We start from the raw sequence: 25,824 nt of genomic DNA on the forward strand, positions 1-25,824 counted from the left end.
AAACCCTAGATTTTTCAAGGCACAAGATCAATCAACAAGTCCCGAAGCCATTATAACAATATACTAGTAACAAGCTCAACATATCACTTGTTGGAATTGAAATTGGGAGGGGAGAATAAAAATCATTCCTCCCAACCACCCCAAATAAACCCAATTAACATCAGAGAGACATTCTCTTTATGGAACTTGGGAAGTCCATAAATTCTAGGAATCGAGAGAACGCAAAACCAAAGTTTTCTTTGGATTTTCATCTAACAAGGAATCCTTAGGTATGTCATCGCCTTCATTCGGTTCTTATTAAACTTCCTATAACAACCTTTGCAGAACTCTCTCACAAGTCCAAGCAACATCATAGATGCTTGGAGAATGCCAAAGCAGTCACAAAGATTGACCAATTCTTTGTATAGAGATGGTGTACTTAATGTTAGTAATTATCGGTTACCAGTGTTATATAAGCAGAATTATCATAATGAATCATCAACTCTAGTTTCTATTCTTCTCCTCCTGAATCATATGATTATGTTTTTTATGTTCTTCACCCACCTTTTTAGGTAAGTTGTTCAATGTGGTCCATGTTTTCCTTCTAGCATCTTTGTGATTTCATTGGTGTGTTGGCTCTTTCAATTCCCTTCACATTACTGACCAATCTTTGCTCATTTTTGTCATTTTGTGTTCTCCTCTTTGCTTTTGCTTCCATTTTCATTTCTCCTTGGGCATAGGCATGTTTGTTTTCTATTTCTTATCCTTCCTTCTATGATTTATGGTTTAAATAGTTTTTTTTTTTAAGCTTTTATGATTTATATTTTTTGGATTTGTCCCACCTAGTACGTTTTATTATTATTATTATTATATATATATCATCCCACTCTAATTGTTATCTTTTCTCAATAATTAATATTGTTCATCCTTCTATGATTTATGGTTTAAATAGTTCTACAATTCACTTCACGTCATTGACTGATCTATGCTCATATTTGTCATTTTATGTTCTCTTCTTTGCTTTTGGTTCCATATTCATTTCTCCTTAGTCATAGCTATGTTTGTTTTATATTGTTCATCCTTCCTTCTATGCTTTATGGTTTAAACAGTGCATTTTTAAGCTTTTATGATTTATATTTTTTGGATTGGGCCCACTTATTATGTTTTTTTATAATTTTCTTGTGTGTATATATACATCATCCAACTCTAAGTGTTGTCTTTCCTCAATAATTAATATTGCTCATCCTTCTATGATTTATGGTTTAAATAGTTAATTTTTTAATCTTGTATGATTTATATTTTTTTTAATTTGGCCCACCTAGTATGTTTTTTAATTATTTTCTTGTATTATATTTATTTATCATCCAACTCTAATTAATGTCTTTCCTCTAATTAATATCCTAAAAATAGAAGCAGTTAATTTTAGAAACTTGTATGATTTATAATCACTTTGGATTTGGCCCACCTAATATGTTTTTTAATTATTTTTTGTATTATATATTTATCCTCCCACTTTAATGATGATTTATGGTTTAAATAGTTAATTTTTTAAGCTTGTATGATTTATATTTTTTTTTGAATTTAGCCCACCTAGTATGTTTTTTTAATTATTTTCTTGTATTATATATTTTTATCATCCCATTATCATCCCACTTTTAATTGATGTCTTTCCTCTAATTAATATCTTAAAAATGGACGCAGTTAATTTTTGAAGCTGGTATAAATGTATGATTTATAATTTTCATCCCACTTTAATTGATCTCTTTCCTCTAATTAATATCCTAAAATGGAGGCAGTTAATTTTATCTAATTAATATCCTAAAAATGGACGCAGTTAATTTTTGAAGCTGGTATAAATCTATGATTTATAATTTTCATCCCACTTTAATTGATCTCTTTCTTCTAATTAATATCCTAAAAATGGAGGCAGTTAATTTTTGAACCTTGTATAAATGTATGATTTTATAATTTTTTGGATTTGGCCCACCTAGGCTGTTTTTCCATCATTTTCTTGTACTATATATATTTATCATCCCACGTTAATTGATGTCTTTCCTCTAATTAATATCCGAAAGATGGACGCGGAACCAATCATAACGCATCTGTTCCAGAAATCTTCAATCCATAGAAGATGAAATTGTAAGAAAATCAAAAGTGGAAGTCAGATCTCTGTTCAAGAATGAGCATGCAATTTACAGGTAGAGACTGAACCGGAAGATGGACGCGGAACCAATCATAACGCATCTGTTCCAGAAATCTTCAATCCATAGAAGATGAAATTGTAAGAAAATCAAAAGTGGAAGTCAGATCTCCGTTCAAGAATGAGCATGCAATTTACAGGTAGGGACTGAACCGGGCAAGAGTCATGGCATGGCAACTGTCACTGCTTGTGGACCAGGATGAAGCATCAGATCCCACTAACTGTGACATTAAACAATCAAAGGATAAGCCGTGAGGGAGGGTAAAATGCCAATTGAACATACAGCTGGCTACTTCCCAAAAAGCCTTGAGGTGCAGCAGATATCTGGATCGTATCACACATATCATCTCTCAACAGGTTTAAACAGGAGCCCTCCGTAGTTGATAGTAGACAATAGTCCTGTATAAACGCTTCATACATCAGAATAGATGGATGCCAGCACCATCTTCTTGATTCAGCTGATATAGGGCACCAGGTTTGACTGGCTGACATGAACATGCAATTATTTCTCGATCTATCAACAAAAGCTCAAAAGTATACTGGACCAAGTTTGTTGCCAGAGATGTATGATAGAAGAATAGGGTGTCGAGAAAACAATTAAAACCTAAAAGAGGTTCCTTCTTGGAAAAGACCAAGTCTTTCTGCCACCAAGAAGTTAATAATCTAAATAAAACATATCCGATGATTTCTAAAGCATATAAAAAGATTGCAAAATAAATATCAGCTAGGAAGTAATAATCTGAAAAGAAGAGATTCAAAGAGATGCATTCTATAAACTTACATGTTATGTATTCATCAATTCTATCTTCCTGATTGTAATCGGCACTTTATTTTTGCAGTGCTCATAGAGATTCCTGTTTACCCGGAGGCTACAAGTATCCAATTGCATTCAATAAGCGTTGAAATACTAAAGTCTTGAACTATATTACCCTAAACCAATCATTATGATTAACGAGAAAGAAACCTAAAGTATTCGTAAGCACGCCCTATACTATTCCTAAAAAGAAAATTTGTATCTGCATTATTCTATTTTAATGGCATTGTAGCAGCAAAGGTACTTTAACCTGCCATTTTTTGAAATTAAAATAGGTTTAATCATAGCAAACAATCATCTCCTTACAAAGGAATAGAAAAATATTTCAACTTTCATATATTTGGTAAGAAAAGGTAAAAAAGATGAAATGCTGTGGACGAGAATGAGAAAATTTAAGAACATAAGGTACAACAAAAGAAAACAATAGCAAGATTCAGTTCCTCAAAATTCAAAAAGCAAACCCGCAATCAATACATTGTGAAAAGCCTTGATCCATTTTAAATTCTAGAGGGCCAAAATTGGGCTCGCAATGAACTAAATGTCTTGAATTTCGTTCCTATCACAGATACAAGTCGAAAATGCTTGAAGACTCAAATGCAAGTGGAATCAGTAAAACCATAATTTAATATAAAAAAGATAATAAAAGTTATCAGCAAATTTTCAAGCACTGATGCAATCATCGACGCGACTTTTTCTTTGACTTATGGGAAGCACTCGTAGAGGACTTGGCAGCTTCCGAGCTTGTGCTTGCAGCCTTTCCAGCATTGCCTGATGCATGGCTAGATCTGGAATTGCTAGGACCATTAGCAGAATGATCAAGAGGTTTATCCCTCACAATAGCTCCTTGTGAGCCTCTTACTTGTGCAGCCCTCTTGTCTTTCCTCTTTGGCCTGTAGGTAGATCTCTCCTTCTTTGGTATCCATCTTTCTGGATCAGGTGGTGGACCTGGATTTGCTGGATCAAAACCTTTAGGATACCTTGGTTTTCTCTTACGTTTCTTTTTCAATTTGGTTTTATTTTTATCATCCTGCCCTCCTGAACTTTTAGCAGCATATTCTGCACCTCGAGGGTGTTTTCCTATCGAAGTGGCAGGATGCACACCAGCAGTTTGTTCTAAGGCTACTATATCAACACTAGATAGGCCTGGAAGAGGAGGCAGCTGCTTTTCATAGATTTCTGCTTTTGCAATATCTGTATGAGCTGTAGTAGATACAAGCCCATTCAGCGCTTCTGAACGAACAAGAGGTGAAGTGCTTTTGACAAGCTGTTCAAACAAACCAGCTGCTGCTTTTACCTTCTTGTGTTTGAGCTTGAAAGAGGCTGCTTCCTGCATTATTGATTCCAAAGTGTGTTGATCTTCTCCCATGTTGCTGCTCCACCACTCTATAGCAGCATCAAAGACAGCCTCTGCCCCGTCAATATCACCTGCCTTCTCTTTTAAAGATACTAATGTAGCAACAGTTCCAGGTCGGTGTTTTATTTCAGTTATGCACTCCAAAGATTCGATAGCAACCTGATAATGACTCGCAGCTGCGGCAACTTGGGCACGTAAAAGAAGAGAAAATGTTGATTTCATTGGATACTTTTCAGTAATTTTTCCTAAAAGTTCTTCTGCTTGATTAGATTTGTTCTCTTTGATTAACAACGATGCTTGAAGTAAAGTCGGTGTCACGCTATCTGGGAACTTGTTGATAAGGGTCAATATAAGTTCCCGAGCCTGAACAGAGAACAAGGTAATATCGATTTAGTATATTAGAAATTATCTTACAACTTTAATATTCAAATGCATTATCAGCAGGCAAGCATTGCAATACCTGATCTAACTTGTTTGCATTTAGTAACAGCAGTGCACGATTACAGTAAATTGCTTCCTTCTGTCTAGTAGAAAGCTTATACTCAAGGCTATCAGCAAGCTGTAATCCTTGAACTCCACCACTCTTGTCAATTAATTTGTCAAACTTCTTTAATCCATCAAACACATCCTTGGCACCCTTCAGTGCAATGAGATTATTTGTTGCAACTGCAATTGATGGAGCATCAGCTAGCTTCTGTTTTAGAATATTGTTATAGGCTGTCATTGCATCCCCGTCATTCCCTAAAGCCTGTCAGAGCCAATCTAAATTGAATGTTATTGAACTGCATCGTAGACATTGTATGGAATGAACAAAACAAGTAGTATAACTAATTATCTGAAGTCAAATTTAATTTTCAGCAAGCATAAAATAACCTGTTGCACATATGCGAGCTGAACAGAAATGGGAGCTAGTTCATTCTCTATTTCCTCCTCAGTATATCCCTCTTCTATCAGCATCTCTTGCCCTATCCTGAAATAGTAACATGCATGAAATGATACATATACACATTTCATGTCACTGAAACAGATGCGCTTTTTTGGGACATTGTAGATGGGTATAATAAAACTAGAGAATCAAAACACTCTCACGAATATGCAGTATTCCTTGAATATGCAGGCAACAATTGGAATTAATCATATTACTATTGTGCTCCTTTCACAAACCAGAAAAAGTGATGGCTAAATGCAAACACATCAGGCTTCAATGTTTGAAAAATCCTCCAGAATGGATGGATTAGCATACAGATTACTTATTCTAGTACAATCAGATCAAAACGTTACAAGCCAATAGAATAAATGTGTTACCTGCGTGCAAGAAGTAGGAGCTCTTGAGCTTCTGCAAAGTTGCTTTTCTCAATAAGAGCACATGCTGCATTATATGCCATCTCAAAGCTACTATTTGGGGTAACTTTCATTGAGGCCATTAGAGATGATGTGTCAGCAGACCGTCCACCAGTAATGAATGCAGCAATAATATTTGTCTTCAGTTCAATGGAATCAACCTTGAATTTCTGAATAAGCTTCTCATAACTACTTATGCATGAATCCACAGCTCCTTGCCGGTAAAGAATTTGTGCCTCTAATTGCAAGACATTGGAATTCCTTTCCTGACCTTTTAAGGCTTCCAGTGCTTCGTCCAACCGATTTCGCCGATATAAGCAATATGACTGCAGGGCGCAAGAAAATAAAAACAAATGACAAAACTGTACACTTAGAAATATGATGCGAGATATTAACTAAAACATCATCCACCAAAACCATGCCTCAAAATAAAATTTCACAACACAATGTCAAAAACATAGAGAGACTCAATTAGTCTCAATAGAGGTTCTTTAGTAGGTCGACTGAAATATTCTTCTGCTAAGAAAGAATCTCCTTTGTTCAAGTAGTATAGTATTGCCAATGATGACAAATAGCCAGGTTCACAGAAAAATTAAAAAATAGAAGTTTAGCAATGAATTCAATGACTCACTCAAAGGATGTGAATAAGGGCACAATAAATGATGACAAAAGATGACTGATGATATGAAGAGACCTACTTGATCGCTATTTACACTTCACATGTCCTATGTTGAAGTCATCCCGATCTTCTATAGTACATCCCCTTACATAGAAATAATTGTCTCTTTCAAAGGCCAACCTTGCTCTAGGAGTTTCTAATATGATAAGACATTAATATTAGGAACTCTGGCACCTTCAATCTTAGAAATTTGTATGGCACCTTTGATGTTGGCAACTGATATAGTGCATTTTATATAGATAACCCATATGGAATGGCATTCTTTATATCAATAACTCATGACACTTTCCAGTATTCTTATAATTTGAAATTAGCACAAAGGAAAAACACGTGGAAGTTTACAATGACCAATTCTAAAGCTAGAGCTGAGGTTCATGATGATGCTGTAAAAATAACAAATTAGTTTTGTAGCTTTAAGGTGGATGAAATTTGCAATATAGCTGCCTCATTGTCAGAGCTTTAGCTAAACACCTTCCCCAATGATGATGGCAATGCCATAATTCCTTCCAAAATAAATATGATATAGCAGCTGAGCCCAGAAACCAAGTCGCTATAGTATATGCATGGTGTGGCAGAACCACAGGAACAAATTGTTTTTTTGAACTAGCTTGCTCTTATCATGATGGGTTTAATGCGCCCAGATTTAGCATTATGGGGTCACCATTAGCACCATTCAATTTGGTCACCTTTAGCTAAACAGCCATAAATGAGGGGTATCCATTCTGTCAAAGATACTAAGGATTCAGACCTTATCCCAACTGTTCTGTGTGCTAACGTGCTTCCGCAAGCACAAGCAGTTCACTTGGTAAGACTTGAACCATGGTGAGGACTATATTACCTGCTCACTTTCAACAACCCAGCTGGCCACTGTTGGCCACAAGATTAAATTTGACATGTCATCCTGAAAAGACTAAATCAGCATAAGGATCTAATAATAATGTTTTATAATTATGAATGAAATCAATGCAGTTATGAAGGGGAACTTTGCATTAAATGACAATACAGATATGTTTTAATGGTGGTGAAAATTGCACAGCATAATCTCTATATATATTAGTCTTTGTGCACTTTTCCCTAAGGTCAGTGAATCAACAATTGCAAGAACATCCATGTATGGAAACTGCCATAAAGGAACAAGTTGACTACTTCCATGGATAGTCTGGCTACAATTAATGAGAGATACAGCTGTGATAAATAAGTCATACTCTCAGCATCTGATCCTTTTAATATGAAAATATCGGTCATTTCTTTAATCTAGCTGCCATTTACAGCTTCAATGATGCATCTTTTGTCTCTATTCTAATTTCTTATGGTAATTTTCTTTAAATGCTCTTAGCCATCTTCTTCCTCTCAATCAGGATATCAACAAGGTGATCTGAGACTACATATATCGACTGCATATTGAGGCAACTTGGATCTCTCCTTCACAGCCCACAGGCTCTTGGTCCTAAGATACCCATCTACTCCGCATGTTTCATGTACTTGAGGGATGATTTATTGTGCATTGTTAAAATAGGCAACTATGGCCAAACTTCATATGGGTCACCTTATTTGGGGCAGCTGATATTTTTCTTGGATTCCTCTCTCCGAGAGGTGTAGGATTGATCTAAAGATCATCCGATTCTGACATGTATATATGGAGATGTGAATTTATTTATATTCTTGACAATTTGTCAAGGTCAGCCAGCAAGCAAATTAGTTATTTTTCACTCCCAACTTAACCTCAATGTTGCTATAAAAAGAGGAGACCTCATGGCTTCATTTCACCATCTCATCTCATCCTTCTCTCTCTTGTTTGGGTACGCATTTCTGGAGCTGTCTCTCTCACACGTGTGGAAGGCCGAATTCTGATTTTCTGTTAGGGCAGTGTTGACTAAGGTTGACCAAAGTTGCAGAAGGGTTTTTGGACTGCGTTTTGGACAGTGTTATCTCTCCTTGAGTGCAGATTGGGTTACGCTGCCTCTCCTTGGCAGGCCACAGTTCTGGACAGCCTTCTGGACCCCTCCTTGACCCTGCGTTGACCAGCGTTGACTGTGCTAGGGCTGGCCGCAGGGCTGACTGCAGTTGACCGAAGTTTGACAGTGATTTTCAGACTGTTTTGGGCTGCTTCTCCTTGCTGTTGGAGGCCGAGTTGTTTGGGTTATTGACCGAGCTGATTGGAGGTCAAATCTGACCTGTTTGACCAACTTTGACTTTGCTGGTTAGGGTTTGCTGTTGCTGTCATAAAATATCAGTTTTGTATATTTGTACTCTCTCTCTCTCTGTTGAACTATTGAAGATTATAAGAAGAATTGATCAAGGGTTTCCCCACATTGGGGTTTGTCCCTGGCTGGTGCCACATCTTGTATCCTCTTGTCTTGACTTGTCTTCTATTGTTTATGTTTATGTTCTATCTGCAATTTTCTATCATGCTGATGTGATTGCTAATCTGGAAATTGATATTGGGCTAATAAGAAATTTGAAGTAAATTGCTCTTAAGTATAAGAACATACCAATCAAAGCCAAAGCAAGAGTGAAAAAGCAATCACCAAAGATAGTTGGAAAGGACAAAAGGCTCAATGGGTTCCTCATCCCACTTCCCGGCTGAAGACAAGCTCCGTGAAAAGTCTAACTATCACGGATGGAAGATGTCTCTTGATCTGACATTGGAAGAACAAGAAGTGTTGGACTATGTGAAGGGTAAAATCCCTGAGCCTCCATCAAATGCACCGGCTGCTACAAAGAACAAGTACACTAAGGGTGAAGTCAAAGCGAAGAAGATTATCAGAGATTCCATTGACAAGCGTCTGGTGGCCTACATCTCCGATTTGAACACCTCCAAGGAGATCTACAACAGATTGGTAAGCATGTTTAAGGTTAGTGATGCAAATCAAGTTTTGTTCCTCAAAAATAAGTTGAAGGATATTAAGAAGGGCAAGGACGAGGATATTCAATCCTACTTCTTAAGGATCACTGAGATCAAGAATGATCTTCTATTGATTGGAGAAGTCATTCCTGACAAGGAACTTACTATCACTACCCTTGGAGGGCTCCCATCCGAGTGGTATATATTTAGAACCACTCTTCTCAATAATGATCGAATTCCTAGGTTTGAAGAATTGATGTTGAGATGCATTCAAGAAGAGACAAGAATGGTGGAACAAGAAATGCCTTCAAACAGAGGCAACCCCACTTCTTTCTCCGCTCATGCCGAAAGGAGAAATAATTTTGGGTCTAAAGGTCATTTCAAAGGTAAGCCCAGATCTAAGGGCCCAGATCTAAGGGTGGAAGGAAGGGAAGATACTTTGTTTGCAATAAATTTGGCCACTATGCGAGGGAGTCTCCAAATAGAAAGGACACATCATATGATGATGATCACAATCACTACAGGGGCAACTTCAACCACAACAATTAAAGGAATGGCAGGTTCAATGGCAAAGGAAAAAGGAATGCGGGAAATCATGGAAATGGTCAACCCTCCAAGAAAGCAAGGAACTCCAGGTATGAAGAATCAAATGTTGTTAACAATAAGCAAAATGACTATTACCTTATATTGGCCCTCTCCACTACCTCTCCTCCAGATACTTTGGGAAATTGGCTTATTGATAGTGGTCCCTCAAAGCGCTTCACCGGATACAAGGAAGCTATCTCTAATTTAATAGAGAAGGAGACAAACTTGGAGATTATTCTTGGAGACAATGCCACCTATCCCGTAAAGGGTGTAGGGAATGTTACCCTTCAATTAAATCAGGGTAACATGATTCATTTACAAGAAGTTTTATATGTACCTAATCTCAAGAAGAACCTAGTGTCCATTTCGGCAATGGAAGACAAAGGCTACAAGGTGGCATTCATCGATGGAAAGCTACATGTTTGGAAAAAGAATTTCAAAGATGCTTTTACTCTTGGGTTCCAAGTTGACACTTTGTATCAAGTTGGAGGAAGTCCATTGGGGGCCATGTCTTGCGACACATCTCTACAATCTGAACTATGGCACTGGAGGTTTGCCCACCTTCATTATAAGGCCCTACCCGATGTGAGACAGATGGTGACAAGGATGCCCAAGTTCAAAGTAAAGCATGAAGGTATATGTCTGGGATGTGTTGAAGGAAAACTCAAAAGGGGACCATTCCCCTCAAGTAATAGCAAGACCATAGATATATTGCAGTTGGTCCACTCTAACATATTTGGTATGATGCACATAAACTCCTTGGGAGGATATTTATATTATCTCACTTTTACAGATGATTATTCTCGCAAGACTTGGATCTACTTCTTGAAAAGGAAGGATGAAGTGTTCACCTGGTTCTGTCACTTCAAAGCCATGATCAAAAATCAATCCAAGAAGAGAATCAAGATATTGAGGACTGATAATGGGACCTAGTATGAATCCAATGAGTTCCATGACTATTGTAGAGAAGCTGGCATTAAGAGGGAGACCACTATACCATACACTCCTGAGCATAATGGTGTGGCTAAAAGGAAGAACGTACTATTATGGAAGTTGTTCGTGCCACGCTTCATGATCAAAGGCTTTCGAAGTTTCTATGGGTTGAAGCTGCGAATATCGTCGTGTATGTTCAAAACCGATGCCCTCATCAAGCATTGGACTCCACGACTCCCGAAGAAATGTTCACTGGTAAGAAAACTGATGTCTCTCATTTTAGAATTTTTGAAGTCTCGTATACTTTCATGTGTAGAAAGACAAAAGAAGTAAATTGGGTGCATCTGGAAAGAAAGGAATCTTTGTGGGCTATAGAATTTATGTGCCTAATCAAAGGGAAGTTGAGATAAGTCATGATATCACCTTTGACGAAGATATGGCTCTCAGCAAAGTTGACAATCTTCCTATTCCAAGAAAGGATAAAGAAGCTGACACAAGAAAGCAGAATGAAAAAGAAGATGAAACGATGTCGGATGTTGATGAACCTATGGATCCTATTGATCCCCCTCCTCAAGAGCCCTCCTCTAAGAAGAGGACCTCATGGCTTAGGGAGACTCTCGAAGATGCCGAGAGACATTGCACCAAGGTGGACTTTCTATGAAAGTAAGAAGCCGACAAGGTATGAGGGATACTTGACCATTACGAGCACTATCATTTAAAACGAGGCTACATCATTCGAAGAAGTTGTGAAGCATCAAGTGTGGAAGGATGCTATGAATGAAGAATACGAGCCCATTATGAAGAATGATGTCTGGGATGTGGTCCCTAGACCCCGGGACAAATCGGTTGTCACATCTAAATGGATTTTCAAACTCAAGCATGGAGCTGATGGGAGTGCAGAAAAGTACAAGGCTCGCTTTGTTGATCGAGGCTTCTCTCAAAAGTAAGGTGTAGATTACGATGAGATATTTGCACCTGTTGCCCGATACACCACCATCCACTCGATCATAGCCCTTGCTTCTTCGCAAGGATGGAACCTACATCAGATGGTGTCAAGACCGCTTTCTTGCATGGTTCAATTAAAGAGGAAGTCTATGTGGAACAACCCAAAGGTTTGAGATTCATGATCGGGAATCTCATGTATGTAAGTTGAAGAAAGCTCTCTATGGGCTGAAGCAAGCACCCTAAGCTTGGTATGAGAGGATCGATAGCTATTTGATGAAGCTGGGATTCACTAGGAGTGAAGCCAATCCGAACCTTTACTTTAAGGTTGAAGATCATAGACCTCCCACACTGGTGCTTTATGTGGATGACCTCTTTCTGATTGGTGCAAACCCTCTCATTCACAAATGTAAGAGGGAGTTGGCTTCCAAATTTGAGATGAAGGACCTAGGATTGATGCACTCCTTCCTAGGGTTGGAGTTTTGGCAAAAGCCGGGAGAAATTTTCCTATCTCAAGGAAAATATGTGGTGAAGATATTGGAAAGATTTGGGATGGTGGACTGCAAGCCCATGACTACCGCAATGGAGCTTAACTTTAAGAAGTTATGTGGTAGTGTTGTCGAACCTGAATTGAGAAATGCTTCTGAGTATCGCCAACTCATAGGAGCACTGATGTTCTTGGTGAACTCCCGTCTGGATATATGTTTTGCAGTCAACACGTTGAGCCTCATCACTCACATTAGATTGGTGCCAAGAATCTTCTAAGATATCTTCGGGGCACAATCACTCATGGGCTAAGATACACTGTCAGAGATGTGAGGCTGCATGGTTATTCCGATGTTGATTCGGTAGGCAGTGTGGTGGATCGCAAGGGCACTTTTGGGTGTTGTTTCTCTTTGGGTTCTACTTCGATATCCTAGATGAGCAGGAAGCAGAAGTCGGTTGCCTTGAGCACCGTTGAGGCTGAATACATAGTTGCGAGTATGACCTCTTGTGAAGCTGTCTGGTTGAGGAAACTCTTCAGTGCGCTGTTTGGACATGTGTTGGATACCACCGTGATCCTCTGCGACAACCAAAGCGAGATCCGATTATTAGAGAATCCTATATTTCATGATTGCTCCAAGCACATCAATATCAGGTACCACTTTATCTGGGATATGGTACAACAAGGAGCAATTAGGCTCCATCACATTGGGATTGATGAGCAAGTCACCGACATTCTGACGAAGCCCCTGGGAAAGGTCAAATTCTTGACTTTCCGAGAATGACTAGGAGTCGTGGAGAGACCCTCTTATGAGGGTCTTGTATGATATGGACATGGAGCTCTGGGAGCTCCGAGGGGGTTGGGGTACTTGGAATGATGAGAAACCATAGGGTGAGTGGTTCAACCTTCCCCTAGTGGTTTGTTGTGTACAGGGTAAGTGGTTTAGCGTTCCCCTATGATACCCCGTGACGACATGTAGGCAGGATGAGTGGTTCATCCTTCTCCTGCTGAGACATCCAACCCATGCAATCTGAGACTCATGGGAAGTACCTCTCATCTGGACAATGAGTAGGGAAATGAGGATAGGGACCATAGTACTACCAATGGACGCATCGTGTACTACTGTACTCCCTATGCTAGGATGATATTGATCTGGGATCAATTGGAACTGACTTCAGTTCAGTAAGAGTGGTATGAAACACTCTTTTTATTTGGAACTGATTTCAGATCAATAAGAGTGGTATGACACACTCTCTTTATTGGAACTGACTTCGGGTCATTAAGAGTGGTATGAGACACTCTCTTTTATCTGGGACTGACTTCGGGTCAGTAGAGAATGGTATGATACATTCTCAATCACTTCTTCTTCTTCATAGTTCAGCAGAGCAAAGCAGTGCATTGATGGCAGAGATAGTACCGACAGACAGATGGATTAGCAGATGGAGTTCTCCCTAGTTGAGAGGGAGTATTATAATTGGCAACTAGGACCAAACTCCCTATGGGTCACCTTATTTGGGCAGTTGATATTTTTCTTGGATTCCTCTCTCCGAGAGGTGTAGGATTTGTCTAAAGATCATCCGATTCTGACATGTATATATGGAGATATGAATTTATTTATTCTTGACAATTTGTCAAGGTCGGCCAGCAAGCAAATTAGTTAGTTTTCACCCCCAACTTAACCTCAACGTTGCTATAAAAGGAGACCTCATGGCTTCATTTCACCATCTCATCTCATCCTTCTCTCTCTTGTTTGGGTATGCATTTCTGGAGTTGTCTCTCTCACACGTGTGGAAGGCCAAATTCTGATTTTCTGTTAGGGTTGCATTGACTAAGGTTGACCAAAGTTGCAGAAGGGTTTTTGGACTGCGTTTGGACAGTGTTATCTCTCCTTGAGTGCGGATTGGGTTAGGTTGCCTCTCCTTGGCAGGCCACAGTTCTAGACAGCCTTCTGGACTCCTCCTTGACCCTGCATTGACCAGTGTTGACTGTGCTAGGGCTGACTGAAGTTGACCGAAGTTTGACAGTGATTTTTCGGACTATTTTGGGTTGCTCTTCCTTGCTATTGGAGGCCGAGCTGTTTGGGTCATTGACCAAGCTGACTGGAGGTCAAATCTGACCTGTTTGACTAGCCTTGACTTTGTTGGTAGGGTTTGTTGTAGTTGTCATAAAATATCAGTTTTGTATATTTGTACTATCTCTCTCTCTGCTGAACAATTGAAGTTTATAAGAAGAATTGATCAAGGGTTTCCCCACATTGGGGTTTGACCCTCGCTGGTGCCACATCTTGTGTCCTCTTGTCTAGGCTTGTCTTCTATTGTTTATGTTTATGTTCTATCTGCAATTTTCTATCATGTTGATGTGATTGCTAATCTGCAAATTGATATTGGGCTAATAAGAAATTTGAAGTAAATTGCTCTTAAGCATAGAACATACCAAAATTAACATGCATCCTGAGTATACTCGGCATCATTGGTCTCATGGCCTTAGATTGCCACTCATGCAGTTCAAGGATAGATTTTATACCGGATTTGGTTTTCAAATCGGCCGCCTACTAAGATTCGAACCGGAACTGAATCAAACCAGATCGAACTAGATTCAATAAACCGAAATTGAAAAAAATACATAAAATAATTAATTTTTAATTAAAAACAAATATTTTTAAGATTACAAACCGTGATTCGAAACCATTATAGGAAAAATATGCAAAGTCTACTCATCTTTATACCATGCAAGGGTGCATATATCAAAATGGCACAGAGTGCAATACATGTCATCAACAAAATACATAGTCAATGAGATTCTAACTTCTAAATGGCATGTAGAGTCCAAAAACAATGCTACAACTCAAGCTACTAGGCCACTGGCCTACTACAAAATTCAAATCACTTGTCAACATCAATAGACAATTGACCAAACTTCTACTTGTATAGCTTTTTCCCTAGCCTTCACCTCCTCAAACTTCTCAAACTTTTCAAGGTATTCTACCCTAATAGGCCCTATCACTTCATTTGGTGCATCACATGGAATTACGTGGCCTCTTAAAACAACAAAGTGTTGCTTCAACCTATAGATCCCTGGAACCGCACTTTGAACGAGAGCACGCTCCCAAAATCTGGAAGCATGTTCTAGACCTTTTAGGCACACTCCATGCCAATTTAGGAGTGTGATGCTCCCAAGGACGCTCCCAAAGCCAAGGAGAGCACTCCCAAAGTGCTCCCTAAATGCTCCCTAGGCACTCCCTAGATCCTCCCTAATGGTAATATTAAATTCTTGAAGTAAAATTTCTCCTTTTACTTAAACTTTTAACATCATCATTAATTGTTTTAGGACGTTTGACAGTGGTTGCACCCTCATTGGACTTCATATGGAGAAAACAGAATTTCATATCGCATTTAAAATTCAAAAGATTTAACAATTTCTAGGATTTCAGAATCGATGGGATTGCGACATTTCATTGGATTCTATCGCATATGAGGGTATATGATTAACATTTAATCAAGGGCACCAAGCCCTATATGTACCCCAGTGTTGGTGGTGTTGATTGTTGAACCCTTTGGTCATTGCCTTTGCAAAAATGTACCCTTCACACAAACCAAAATCACTAATCAAGCATGTTAAACCTTTTCTACCATATTTTAAGGTTTGGATTAAACAATTTCATCAAAATTGGGTGGTGCCGAATGATGTCCCTAGAGGATCAAGGTAGAGGCAAAGGCTAGAAAAGAGGAAAAGAATGAAGAATGATACTAACGATGAGGATCTTATTATAAACATAATAATAATTTAATTAATTAAATGAAAAGGCTACGAGCATGTACCCTTTCACCTCATGACTAGTCAATGCTATAACTAAATCGTCACAAGGGTTGTATCATCATCAGTATTATCCATCATTTATTAATCAATAGATATATATATATACAAGGAATATTGTCTTTAATTATAGACAAACATTGTTTATGTTACATTGGTATCATTATCAGCTACGCATCCATTGAACATTTTGTGTTGTCCACATGCTCTGCATTTTTCCATACGCCTGTACCGTCCTTGTTTCCTATATCGTTGTTATTTATTGTGCCTTCTATCTGTCTATGCTCCAGCCAACCATAATGTGTGGCTATCCACATTCTCCCCACTACTCAGACCACAATCTAGTCTGCCCCACTCTTCTTTTGTCTGTCGGCGTGCCCATTAACACCACCTCTACACCCATAGACCGTACGCACACGACCATACATTACCAGTACATTTGACTAATCTCAAAAAAAAATATACTAATTCAGAGAAATAAAAAATAAGTTACTTAATAAATTTATTATAAAATAAAGTTACATAATATACGAAAATTCAAAAAAAAAGGAAGTGGGATCCGCAAGGAAAAAGGCCAAACTTAAGATGGTTATCAACAATAAATTACAGGTTGAAGCCAATCGATATAGAGATGAGGTCAATAGTGTAAGATATCACCTTAACAATGCTGAAAAAGGCACAAACAAAATTAGGAGAAAGACAAAAGGTGTTAATAGAAAATATTAATAAACTAATATAGAAGGGGGACAGAGTTGACAAGTTGATAGAGGATGTCGAGAATCAATGGAAAACTGCATTAAGAATGAGGAACGACAACAAGGACAACACTACAAGGACTACCATAGCAAACAAATTGACTAGATAACCGAGAGGGTAAATGGATTATTTGTAACGAAAACTGACACCAAGCCCATAATCACAAAATACAAGTGAGTAGGGACATCAAGAAGCACCTAACCTAATATTTCAGACAATAAGTATCACACAACAGTTCTAGATAGAGATTGTCAACAAATTAAAAAGGAATTACCTAAATATGATGGCAAAAACCATAACGAAGCGGTCGTTTAGGTGAACAAAATGGAAGGAATTTTTGAATAAAACCCCTTGTTGGGTGAAGGAGAAAAGATAATGATAGCCTCCAATAATTTAGAAGGAGAAGCCTGTGACTAGTTTCTATTGTGGACCAAAGAATATGGTGCTTGTTATTTTCATTGGCAAAATTTCACAACGGCCCTATTAAAAAATTTCCATGATGATAAAGGCAATAACTTGTACAACAAATTTGTTCATTTTAAACGAAAGGGAGATGTGAATGACTACACACATGAATGGGAAGTTCTGGCCACAAGACAAAATGAATTCACAGATGAACAATTGCTAAAAATGTACATCTATGGAGTATGGATTGAAACATTACATTTGTAGTGAAATAAAGCTATAGAACCCTAAAACAATTGACAAGGCTAGACATGCAACGAAATTAGGTGAACAAAAGAACAAGTTCAAGTTCACGTGTTCTCTTCTGCGATTTAATTTTGAGTTAAAAATTCCAGTGTGTATTCATTTAATAATAGTGAACAATTCAAAAGTGGGCAAGGGTCCACCATGGAGATTCTTGTTTATATGAGATTCTTGTCCAAATATCATACTCTCATAGTGCCACTTGTCTCTTGTGAACTACACCTTAGATATGGTTACATTGTCCACATAGATATTCTTGTCCAAGCGTCTTCTTATCATAGTGGTAGATAGACCTTCACTTGTCTTCTAAACTTAATGCCTTCAGATATACTTGAAAACTAAAATCGAGTTGATGAATAGTTCAAAGTTCAAACAGTGAACAAAGGGGGTTCTGGGGGGCAACAGGCCTAATCTGGAAATCAATCATGGCGAACAATTTGAACAGTTGAGGGGAAGCAATGGAAGGCATTGGGCATGATCTGAAAACTGATTGTGAAGAACACTTCAAGAAGTGGGCAAGGGGCTACCATGGAGGTTCCTGTCCACATGTAGATTCCTATCCAAGTGTCACTTTCTCATAGAGCCACCATTATCTCACAAAGTTCCACCTTGCATACAATGTTGTTGCCAATGTTATTAAAATCATCGAACCGTTAGCCCCCCTGGACTGGGAAACAATCAGAGCCTAACCGAAACCGATAAAAAACCGGACCAAAAACTGGTCAACCAAAAACACATTAAATATTCAAATTTTACAGAAACCACATATATTCATGTGCGTCCATATGAATCCAAACCATTTATACACAAATAAGCAAATGTCTCATTTATAGAGCGTGTAAGGGTGTACATAACCAAAATAACAGTGAGTGTGATCCATCTTTGGACCAAAAATACATCAAAAAACAAGACTTAGATGGCCTCTAGCATCCAAAAAAAATCATACTACAACAAATACCTGCATATCATCAAAATCTTTGTCTATATTGGGATCTTCGTGATCAATATCACCCTCTAAGCATTAAAATAAGATTAAAAATGTTTAGCATGTCAATTCAAGATTTTGTCTGAGTAATGGGTACATTTTTTGTGGGATGATGATAAAGGAGTTCAACAATCAATGCCACTAACAATCAAGCTACATAGAGGGATTGGTGCTCTTGATTAATGCTAGTTTGATACCCTCATACATGAAAAAATCCAATGGAAACATTGTAATCCCCCCAATCCTGAAATCCTAAAAAACTGTTAAGTCTACTAGAGTTTGAGTGAGATCTAAAATTCTACTTTCTTTATATGAAATATAATGAGGTCGAAACCACTCTCAAACATACTGAGGTCATTTCATGGTAATGTTAAAAAATGAAAGATAAAGGAGAATATCACTTTTACTTTAAGAAATTAACATTACCATTAATTGCATAGCAATCGTAGGGCCATAGGCTTGAATGTTAGGCACCTATTGTGGGTTAGTGCCCAGCTAAGTCAAAAATTAAAAGAAAAAAAACAAAACAAAACAGGCCCCACTTGCTGCATTCTACATGGCTTTACCAAACTTGCAATTCAGTGAAAATAGTTGTTTCGGTACCGAACCGGTGGGTTCCATTACTAAACCAGACAATTCAGTACCGAACCAACCAAAAATGGTTTGAGTCACCAATCCAAACCGGTTTTTGTCTCCAAATGGTCGAACCAACCGATTCAAACCGGTTCGGTCCGATCCTGATAACAATGGTCGTTGCCCAAGTGGAGATTCCCTTCTAGGTGTCTTCTTCTCATAGTGCCACCTACCTCTCTAGAGTTTAGACCTTTGATTGCCTTTGCAACTAGATGTCTTTGAATATATTTGATCTTTAGAACCAATCCAATGAATAGTTCAAATGGTGAGCAAGGGGCCTAATGAGGCATCAGCTCTGTTCCAGCAATATATTACACTTCTTGAGAGTCCAAAAGCACAAGAGCAAAACCAACTACACCTCAGAGCCACTATCACCTCGCCAGCCCTCTTTGTTAGTTTTTGGTAGTCGGACAAGTGTTCTAGTCTCTATTGGTGTTATGGGGCTAAGGAACACAAGAGAATAATTATCTCCAAGACCCAGAAAAAGATCCTAAGAAAAATGTGTTAATTAGATTAATTAGCCAATTATTAAATATTTTAATTGGTTAATTAAATCAAATTAATTGAGGTAAATAGATTTTCATGTAGTGACTTCTAGAAAAGTCATTTGATGGGATCAAGATGATCTTAGCCATCGATTAGAATTAGATCGTGGTTGTTGATTTGTCAACGAGAGATTATAAGAGCAAATCGATGGGGCTTTTGGAGACACACACAAGGGAGTTCGAATTACCCAGTTGCAGTGATAGCAAGGGTGCAATTTGAGCAAGGAAGACACTGGCATAAGGGTTTCAGCAGAGAGGATTGGGGAGAAAATTTTCGAAGGAATTTTCTCAGAAGATTTTGAGATTCCAATGAGACGAAGAAGGTTGAATTCATCAATAGATGAGAGGTCAAATTTTAGAGTGTACTGTGTGAGTAGCCAGTTTGTCAGTGGGTGTGAAAGAAGGGATCGATTTAGCTTCCAGTTGCCGAAGGATTTTCTCAGAGGGAGTGCGAGTTGGTCAAATGAGTTATTGGATGCAAATTTGCTTGCAAGATCACCTTTCCAGAGGCAGTGCGAGTTACTAGAGCAGCTAGTGCGAGTTGCAATCATCTAGTGCAAAGTTGTTGGGAAGACGTGTGAATAGCACCGAGAGGCCAAAATTTTTTACAAAGGGAGACATTGTGGTTTCGAGGTCAATTTGCCCAAGAAAAGGTAATGTGTCAGAGCTTTTCAGTGAAAGGTGATCATAATTCTCAATTTTTGTTGAATTATAATAATAAAACCGTCATTTGTTGAACTGGGTTTCCCAACATTAGGGTTTTTCCAAGGACAATTAGTATAAAAATATTGGTGTTCATTATTTTGTGTGAGTGCATTATTTCTCAGTCCCTGTTATTATTTGTGAAAATTATAGTAGTGATTTATTCGTTATTTGTCGTGATTAATTTCTAGAGACAAATAATCTGCATAGGATAGAAGAATAAATTTTGGTAACTGCAATTAAGGAAATTTCACACTCTTCTCGCTTTTGGCTAGCAATTCCAAGATTTGGGCTCAAAATATCCTATGGGTCAATTTAGACGCTGATATCTACCAATAGAGTCTCAGATTAGTCATTGACCACATAGAATCAATCAGTTATCATCTAATGGTCTTGGAGAGGAAACCCTAGCAAAATAATTTTAAAGATTATAAAGAAAAATGGGTGAAGGAGGATAGAAGGTCAATGCCTTAGGTTGTCACTATCAGTGTTGATAATATCGCCGAAATATCAGCGATATTCGGAAATATCGCGATATTTTCGACAAGCTAAAATATCGCCAAGAAAATATCGCGATATTTCCGAAATATCGTCAATATTTCAACAAAATATCGCGCTACGACCTCAAATATCGCCGGGCAGGCTGGGCCGCGGCTAGAAAAGCGATTTTGGTAGTTTTATTTGCTCATTTTGGTTTCTTAGTCTTGGAGAAGGAAGGGGAAGAGCTTTGTGGTGGTTTTCAAGGAGGGATTGAGGATCAAACAACCATTATCACCACCAACTAAAAAAAATGTGGATCAAAGATTGAAGATCAGTAAGACAAACTTCATTTCTTCCATTAACAGGTATGTTCTTAAAAACCCCTATGTTAATGATTTTTTTCATAGATTTAGGGTTATGCTTGCTTGCTTCTTTGCCTACCAACATTTTGCTTCTTTGTTTTTTTTCCATTTGCTATGATTTTCATGCCCATTAGTCAATGCAAGGGTTTTCTCCATATTTGGACAGCAATCTTTCTTTTTTTTAACTTTGTGATGCACCCTCTTATTGCCATTTTTTATTCACATTGCAAATAATGTAGTAAAAAAAAAAAAAAATGAGGTGGGTATTACTTATTATTTTTTGTGTATGGGTGTTTAATGCCAAATTTTTGTTTTTTGGTTCCCTAGGTTTGAATTAGTTCACTACAAATATGCCAAAAGCCTTGGACCCATTTTGGGAGTATGGGGAGCCGAACGGTGTGACAAATCGGGCATATCTATGATGAAAATTGTGTGGGACGAAGATGACAGGAGGGGTTACGTGATTGAAATACCATCTGGCTAGACTCCCTGGACATGATGTTGGGCTTTGTACGGTTTCTAGTGCGGAGCTTATACAAAAAGCTCTTGAAGCAATTGATGAAAAAGACAGAAAGATAGCTGCTAGGGAGAGGGCATTGATCTCAAATAGATAGCTACTAGTTTTATTTGTTTTGCTACATATAACTAATGATGGTGAGATACTTTTGTATATGTGATGTTATTTTGTATTGGTTCTCCACATTTGAGTCCTTGATTGGACAATTGTCAGGGATCAGCAAGATTTGGTATCGCCTTTGATTTATCATTTTTATTTTACATCCACTACATCTTATATATCAGTGCTTCCTTCATATTTATGTGCCAATGTGTTTATTTCATGTTGTTATTGCTTTATATGTTTAGAAATCTGAACAAAAAAAATGAATATATTATGCATTTTTTATGTTTGCCAATATTTGTCGATATTTTGCCGATATTTTAGTCGATATTGAGGATAAGATGTTTTTTGGACCCTCGCCAATATTTTGTTGATACCGATATTTTCAACACTGGTCAATATATCTATATATCTATATATATATATATATATTTGGCGGCATATGGAGTCAAGGAACCAAACAAGTCTATGATTTCCCTGCAATGATAACTAGTGTTAATTTCTCTAACCCCAACTACTAGCAATTTATTAACCTAGTAGATTTCTTTATGTAAATTAATATTACTATTAATCTACTAAATAAAAATAACTATTGAGATTTTAACACATAAATAAAATATAAAAATGGAAACAAAAAATACACTAATTTTGAACACATGCGCACATAAATTTTTTCACATCAAATCTGTTGTTTCATTAAATTATTATTAAACATTCAAGGGTTCTCTTACTAGGATAAGGGCCCTTTGAGGAAAAATACAAATACAGGAAAAATTCAAAGATATTCTAGCTTATCAAACCCTCTGCAAACATGTCCTTCGATTTTGTTGCTTAATCTAGATCCTTCTCCCTTGCTACCGCTTACACTCTTCCTTGGACTTTGCACACTTTGATGAATGTCCTTCTTCACCCAATCACTAAAACTCACTATGTCATTGTCTTGTGCTCACCGGATTTGTCTTCTCCCTTAGCCTAGGCTTTCTTTTTAGAAATTTGAGTTATTGACCAAATCCAAAACCCTAATCTCTAAAGTGGTTAACAATTGAGATTAGATATCAACTTCACTTGAGATCAATGGTTGAGATTCATCTATTTCACTAATGCAAATAACTTTTGCATTTCATTAGATTCACTCATTTTTTCTTATATAAAGAAAAACTTTAATAATTCCAATAACTAAAGTAATTGCTAAGGTTCAGGGTCCTTATCGACGATTTCCACACTCTAGACACTTGGACCTATGCAGAAGTACCTGCCCAATGCTCCAAACATCAACACTACCTAATAGCGAGGAAAGCACTTTTGAAGAATCACATGGAACTCGCCTTCCCTCCAATCCTGGCACAATGTCATATGCATCATCCTTCACTATGGCTTTCTTCCAAACCTCCTAGTTCATTGCCTTGCCAATGAGGTTAATCATCAATGCCATGTTGTTATCAAAGTTCTTCGAAGGCCTACTCTGCCTGAATGTGCTCCTAGGAGCCTCCACATGCTCTTGAGCATCCCTCAATGTCTACTCAAACCACTTAGGCCTAATGAAAAAACTATAAGCAGCTACTAACTCCTCCCCAACTAAAGGTTGACTTCCTAAACTAGAAGTCTTTGCGCGTTATTCTACCTTCAGAGCCTCCTACTCCTCGTCCTCTGTCACTACTAGTGGCAACTTATGAGACTTCCTAGATGCCAACTTCTCCTCGAACTTAACAATCTCTGCTCGCAATTATCTTCCTCTGTGCAAGTGTGAAAATCTTATAAGCTTTTTAGGTCTCGCTATATCCAACAAATATCACCTTCTCTCCTAAAGGCTCTAACTTCATCCTCTTCTCCATAGGCACACAGATGCATACTAGACAACAAAAGGTCCTCAAGTGTCCTATCTTTGGCTTCACCCTAGTAAATGCCTCCTCTCAAGGCTTGTCCCCCATTATCTTTGAGGTCTCTTCTTCTACATATACAATACAATGTAGCATGCCTTTGCCCAAAGAAAAATAGTTAAATCCTTGTCATGTACCATTGCCTTGGCAAAACTGATGATGGACCGATTCTTGCTCTCCACAACCCCACTTTGTTGAGGGTTCTATGAGACTATCATCTCCCTCCTAATCCTTGCCTCCTTGCAAAAATTCTTGAAGTCATTGGGGGTGAACTCAACCCCATTATCTGACCTCAAAACCTTGATCTTCTTATCTATTTGGTTCTCCACCTAGGCCTTGAACTCCCGAAACCAACTGAAGTCCTCATCCCTTGGTCTTCATGAAGAAGATCCCAAGTTTTCCTAGAATACTCATCAATGAATGTGACATAATATAGAACTCCTTGCCACACACATATGAATGAATGAGATCCAAAATCCCCTTGGACCTACTCTCATTGCTTGGAAATGCAAACTTGCATTGTTGCCAAGTACAAACCCTTTGCACATACTCCACTGCTCAATACTGAAATCTTGGAGACTAGTGAAAATTTCCCTTAGGATTGGCGACACCGTATAGTGTAGGTGTCCCAACCTCCTATGCCACAACTCGCACCAATTATCACTATCATGTACCAAATTCCAAATAGGTTTTCCCTTCAACCAATATAAGATGCCCTATCTAACTTCGATGGCCAATGTTGTGTACAAGATAATATCATCTAGATAAATGAACACATATCCATTCCTGAACATGAACTCATATCCTTTGTCCTCCATCAATGACACTGAGAGCATGCTCTTCTTCAGTCTTGGTACAAATAGCACGTCCTTGGCTTCCAGCGTTCTACCTTACTCGAACTGGAACTTAATAGTTCCCTCTCCCTTCACTACATACTTGGCATCATCATCAAGCTCCGCATGAATCCTTGAGGTTTTCTCTGCTAGAGTGCTAAATCGTTCCTTTGTTTTTGTCATATAGCATGATGCACCATTGTCCGAGTACCAACCACTTCTAGATGGTGCTCATAGATAGACAAGAGACTAATAAGAATTCCTTCTCGAATTTGCAAATGCATCAAGTTGTAACTATGATGATGTTGTTGTTTGTTGTGACTTCCCCTTCTTCTTCTCTGAACAATGTGATGCATAGTGTCAATTCTTGTGGCAAATGAAGCACTTGAGCTTGCTTAAGTCCTTCTCCCCTAGCTATGATCCTTCACTGTCACCCTTAGAACCCTTCCTTTTCCCTCTCAATCATACTGACCAGGGCCAAGTGCTCCTCTCCATCTCCTTGCCTATTAACCTTAGACTCCTACCAAGCCTCTTCTTAGATGCAATCATCCCAAAGCCTATCAAATTTGAGAATATTTTCCCGAGCGCAGACTCCCTTGACAAATGGTTCCCATGACTTAACAAAGCCATTCAGTGCCACCTTCATAACCTCTACGTCCTCCACCTTCTCCCCAATTGGTGCAAGTTGATCACATGTCTTTGTGATCCTCACGAGATAGTTAGTGACCTAAGTCACCTAACAAGATGACACAAGACATGGAGAACACAAAAGTACAGGTATCCAACACATGACACGGAAAACCCCAAAACAAGACATGGAGGATATATAATGTGTTAGTGAATTACACACCAAAAATCCAATATAGACAAAGATTCAATTTGGAAACTAAAACATTTATATGATGACAATACAAAGTCAATCATATATACAACTAATACGACATCAATGACAATAAATTGACAAACACACAAGAAATTAAAATCATAAATTGCAATTTTCTCATTAAGTCATCAAAATCAAATTGTATTACATAGATATTAACTTGTTGAATCGCTGCTACAATAGGTGGGAATGCCAATGGAAAATGCAAATCAGGGTAGATACTAAAACCATAGATCAAGGTGGATGAATCTCATAGCTCATGAGTCATGACTATCAGTAGTCCTCCATGTCATTAACATCAAAATCAGCATAATTGCCATTGTTCTCTTCTCCATCCTCCTCCATGTCCAATCTAATCTTTGCATCTACATCTGCTAAAAGAATGTATTGTTCAACATTTGAAGTTGTTATCGCAACCCCACTTCCAACAGATGGAACACTTGCAAACCCTGATGAAATTGGATGTGAAAGA

At 38.1% G+C, this 25,824-nt stretch overlaps 1 protein-coding gene across 1 annotated transcript in view; it reads right to left on the reverse strand.

Moving 5' to 3' along the window:
* Positions 1-3,409: 3,409 nt before the first annotated feature.
* Positions 3,410-25,824, reverse strand: part of LOC149157705 (uncharacterized) — a 126,493-nt gene continuing 104,078 nt past the window's right edge. The window contains exons 2-5 of the mRNA XM_089435969.1: positions 5,653-6,014; positions 5,221-5,317; positions 4,808-5,095; positions 3,410-4,710 (exon numbers count right to left, since the gene is read on the reverse strand). Of these exons, the coding sequence (XP_089292095.1) occupies positions 3,670-4,710; positions 4,808-5,095; positions 5,221-5,317; positions 5,653-6,014 (1,788 nt within the window). The 3' untranslated portion in view covers positions 3,410-3,669. The remainder of the gene's footprint in view (positions 4,711-4,807; positions 5,096-5,220; positions 5,318-5,652; positions 6,015-25,824) is intronic.

Source organism: Pinus tabuliformis, chromosome 5_2, assembly GCF_031772625.1.
Source record: "Pinus tabuliformis cultivar Carrire ecotype Pingquan chromosome 5_2, CPIR1, whole genome shotgun sequence".
Lineage (NCBI taxonomy): Eukaryota > Viridiplantae > Streptophyta > Pinopsida > Pinales > Pinaceae > Pinus > Pinus tabuliformis.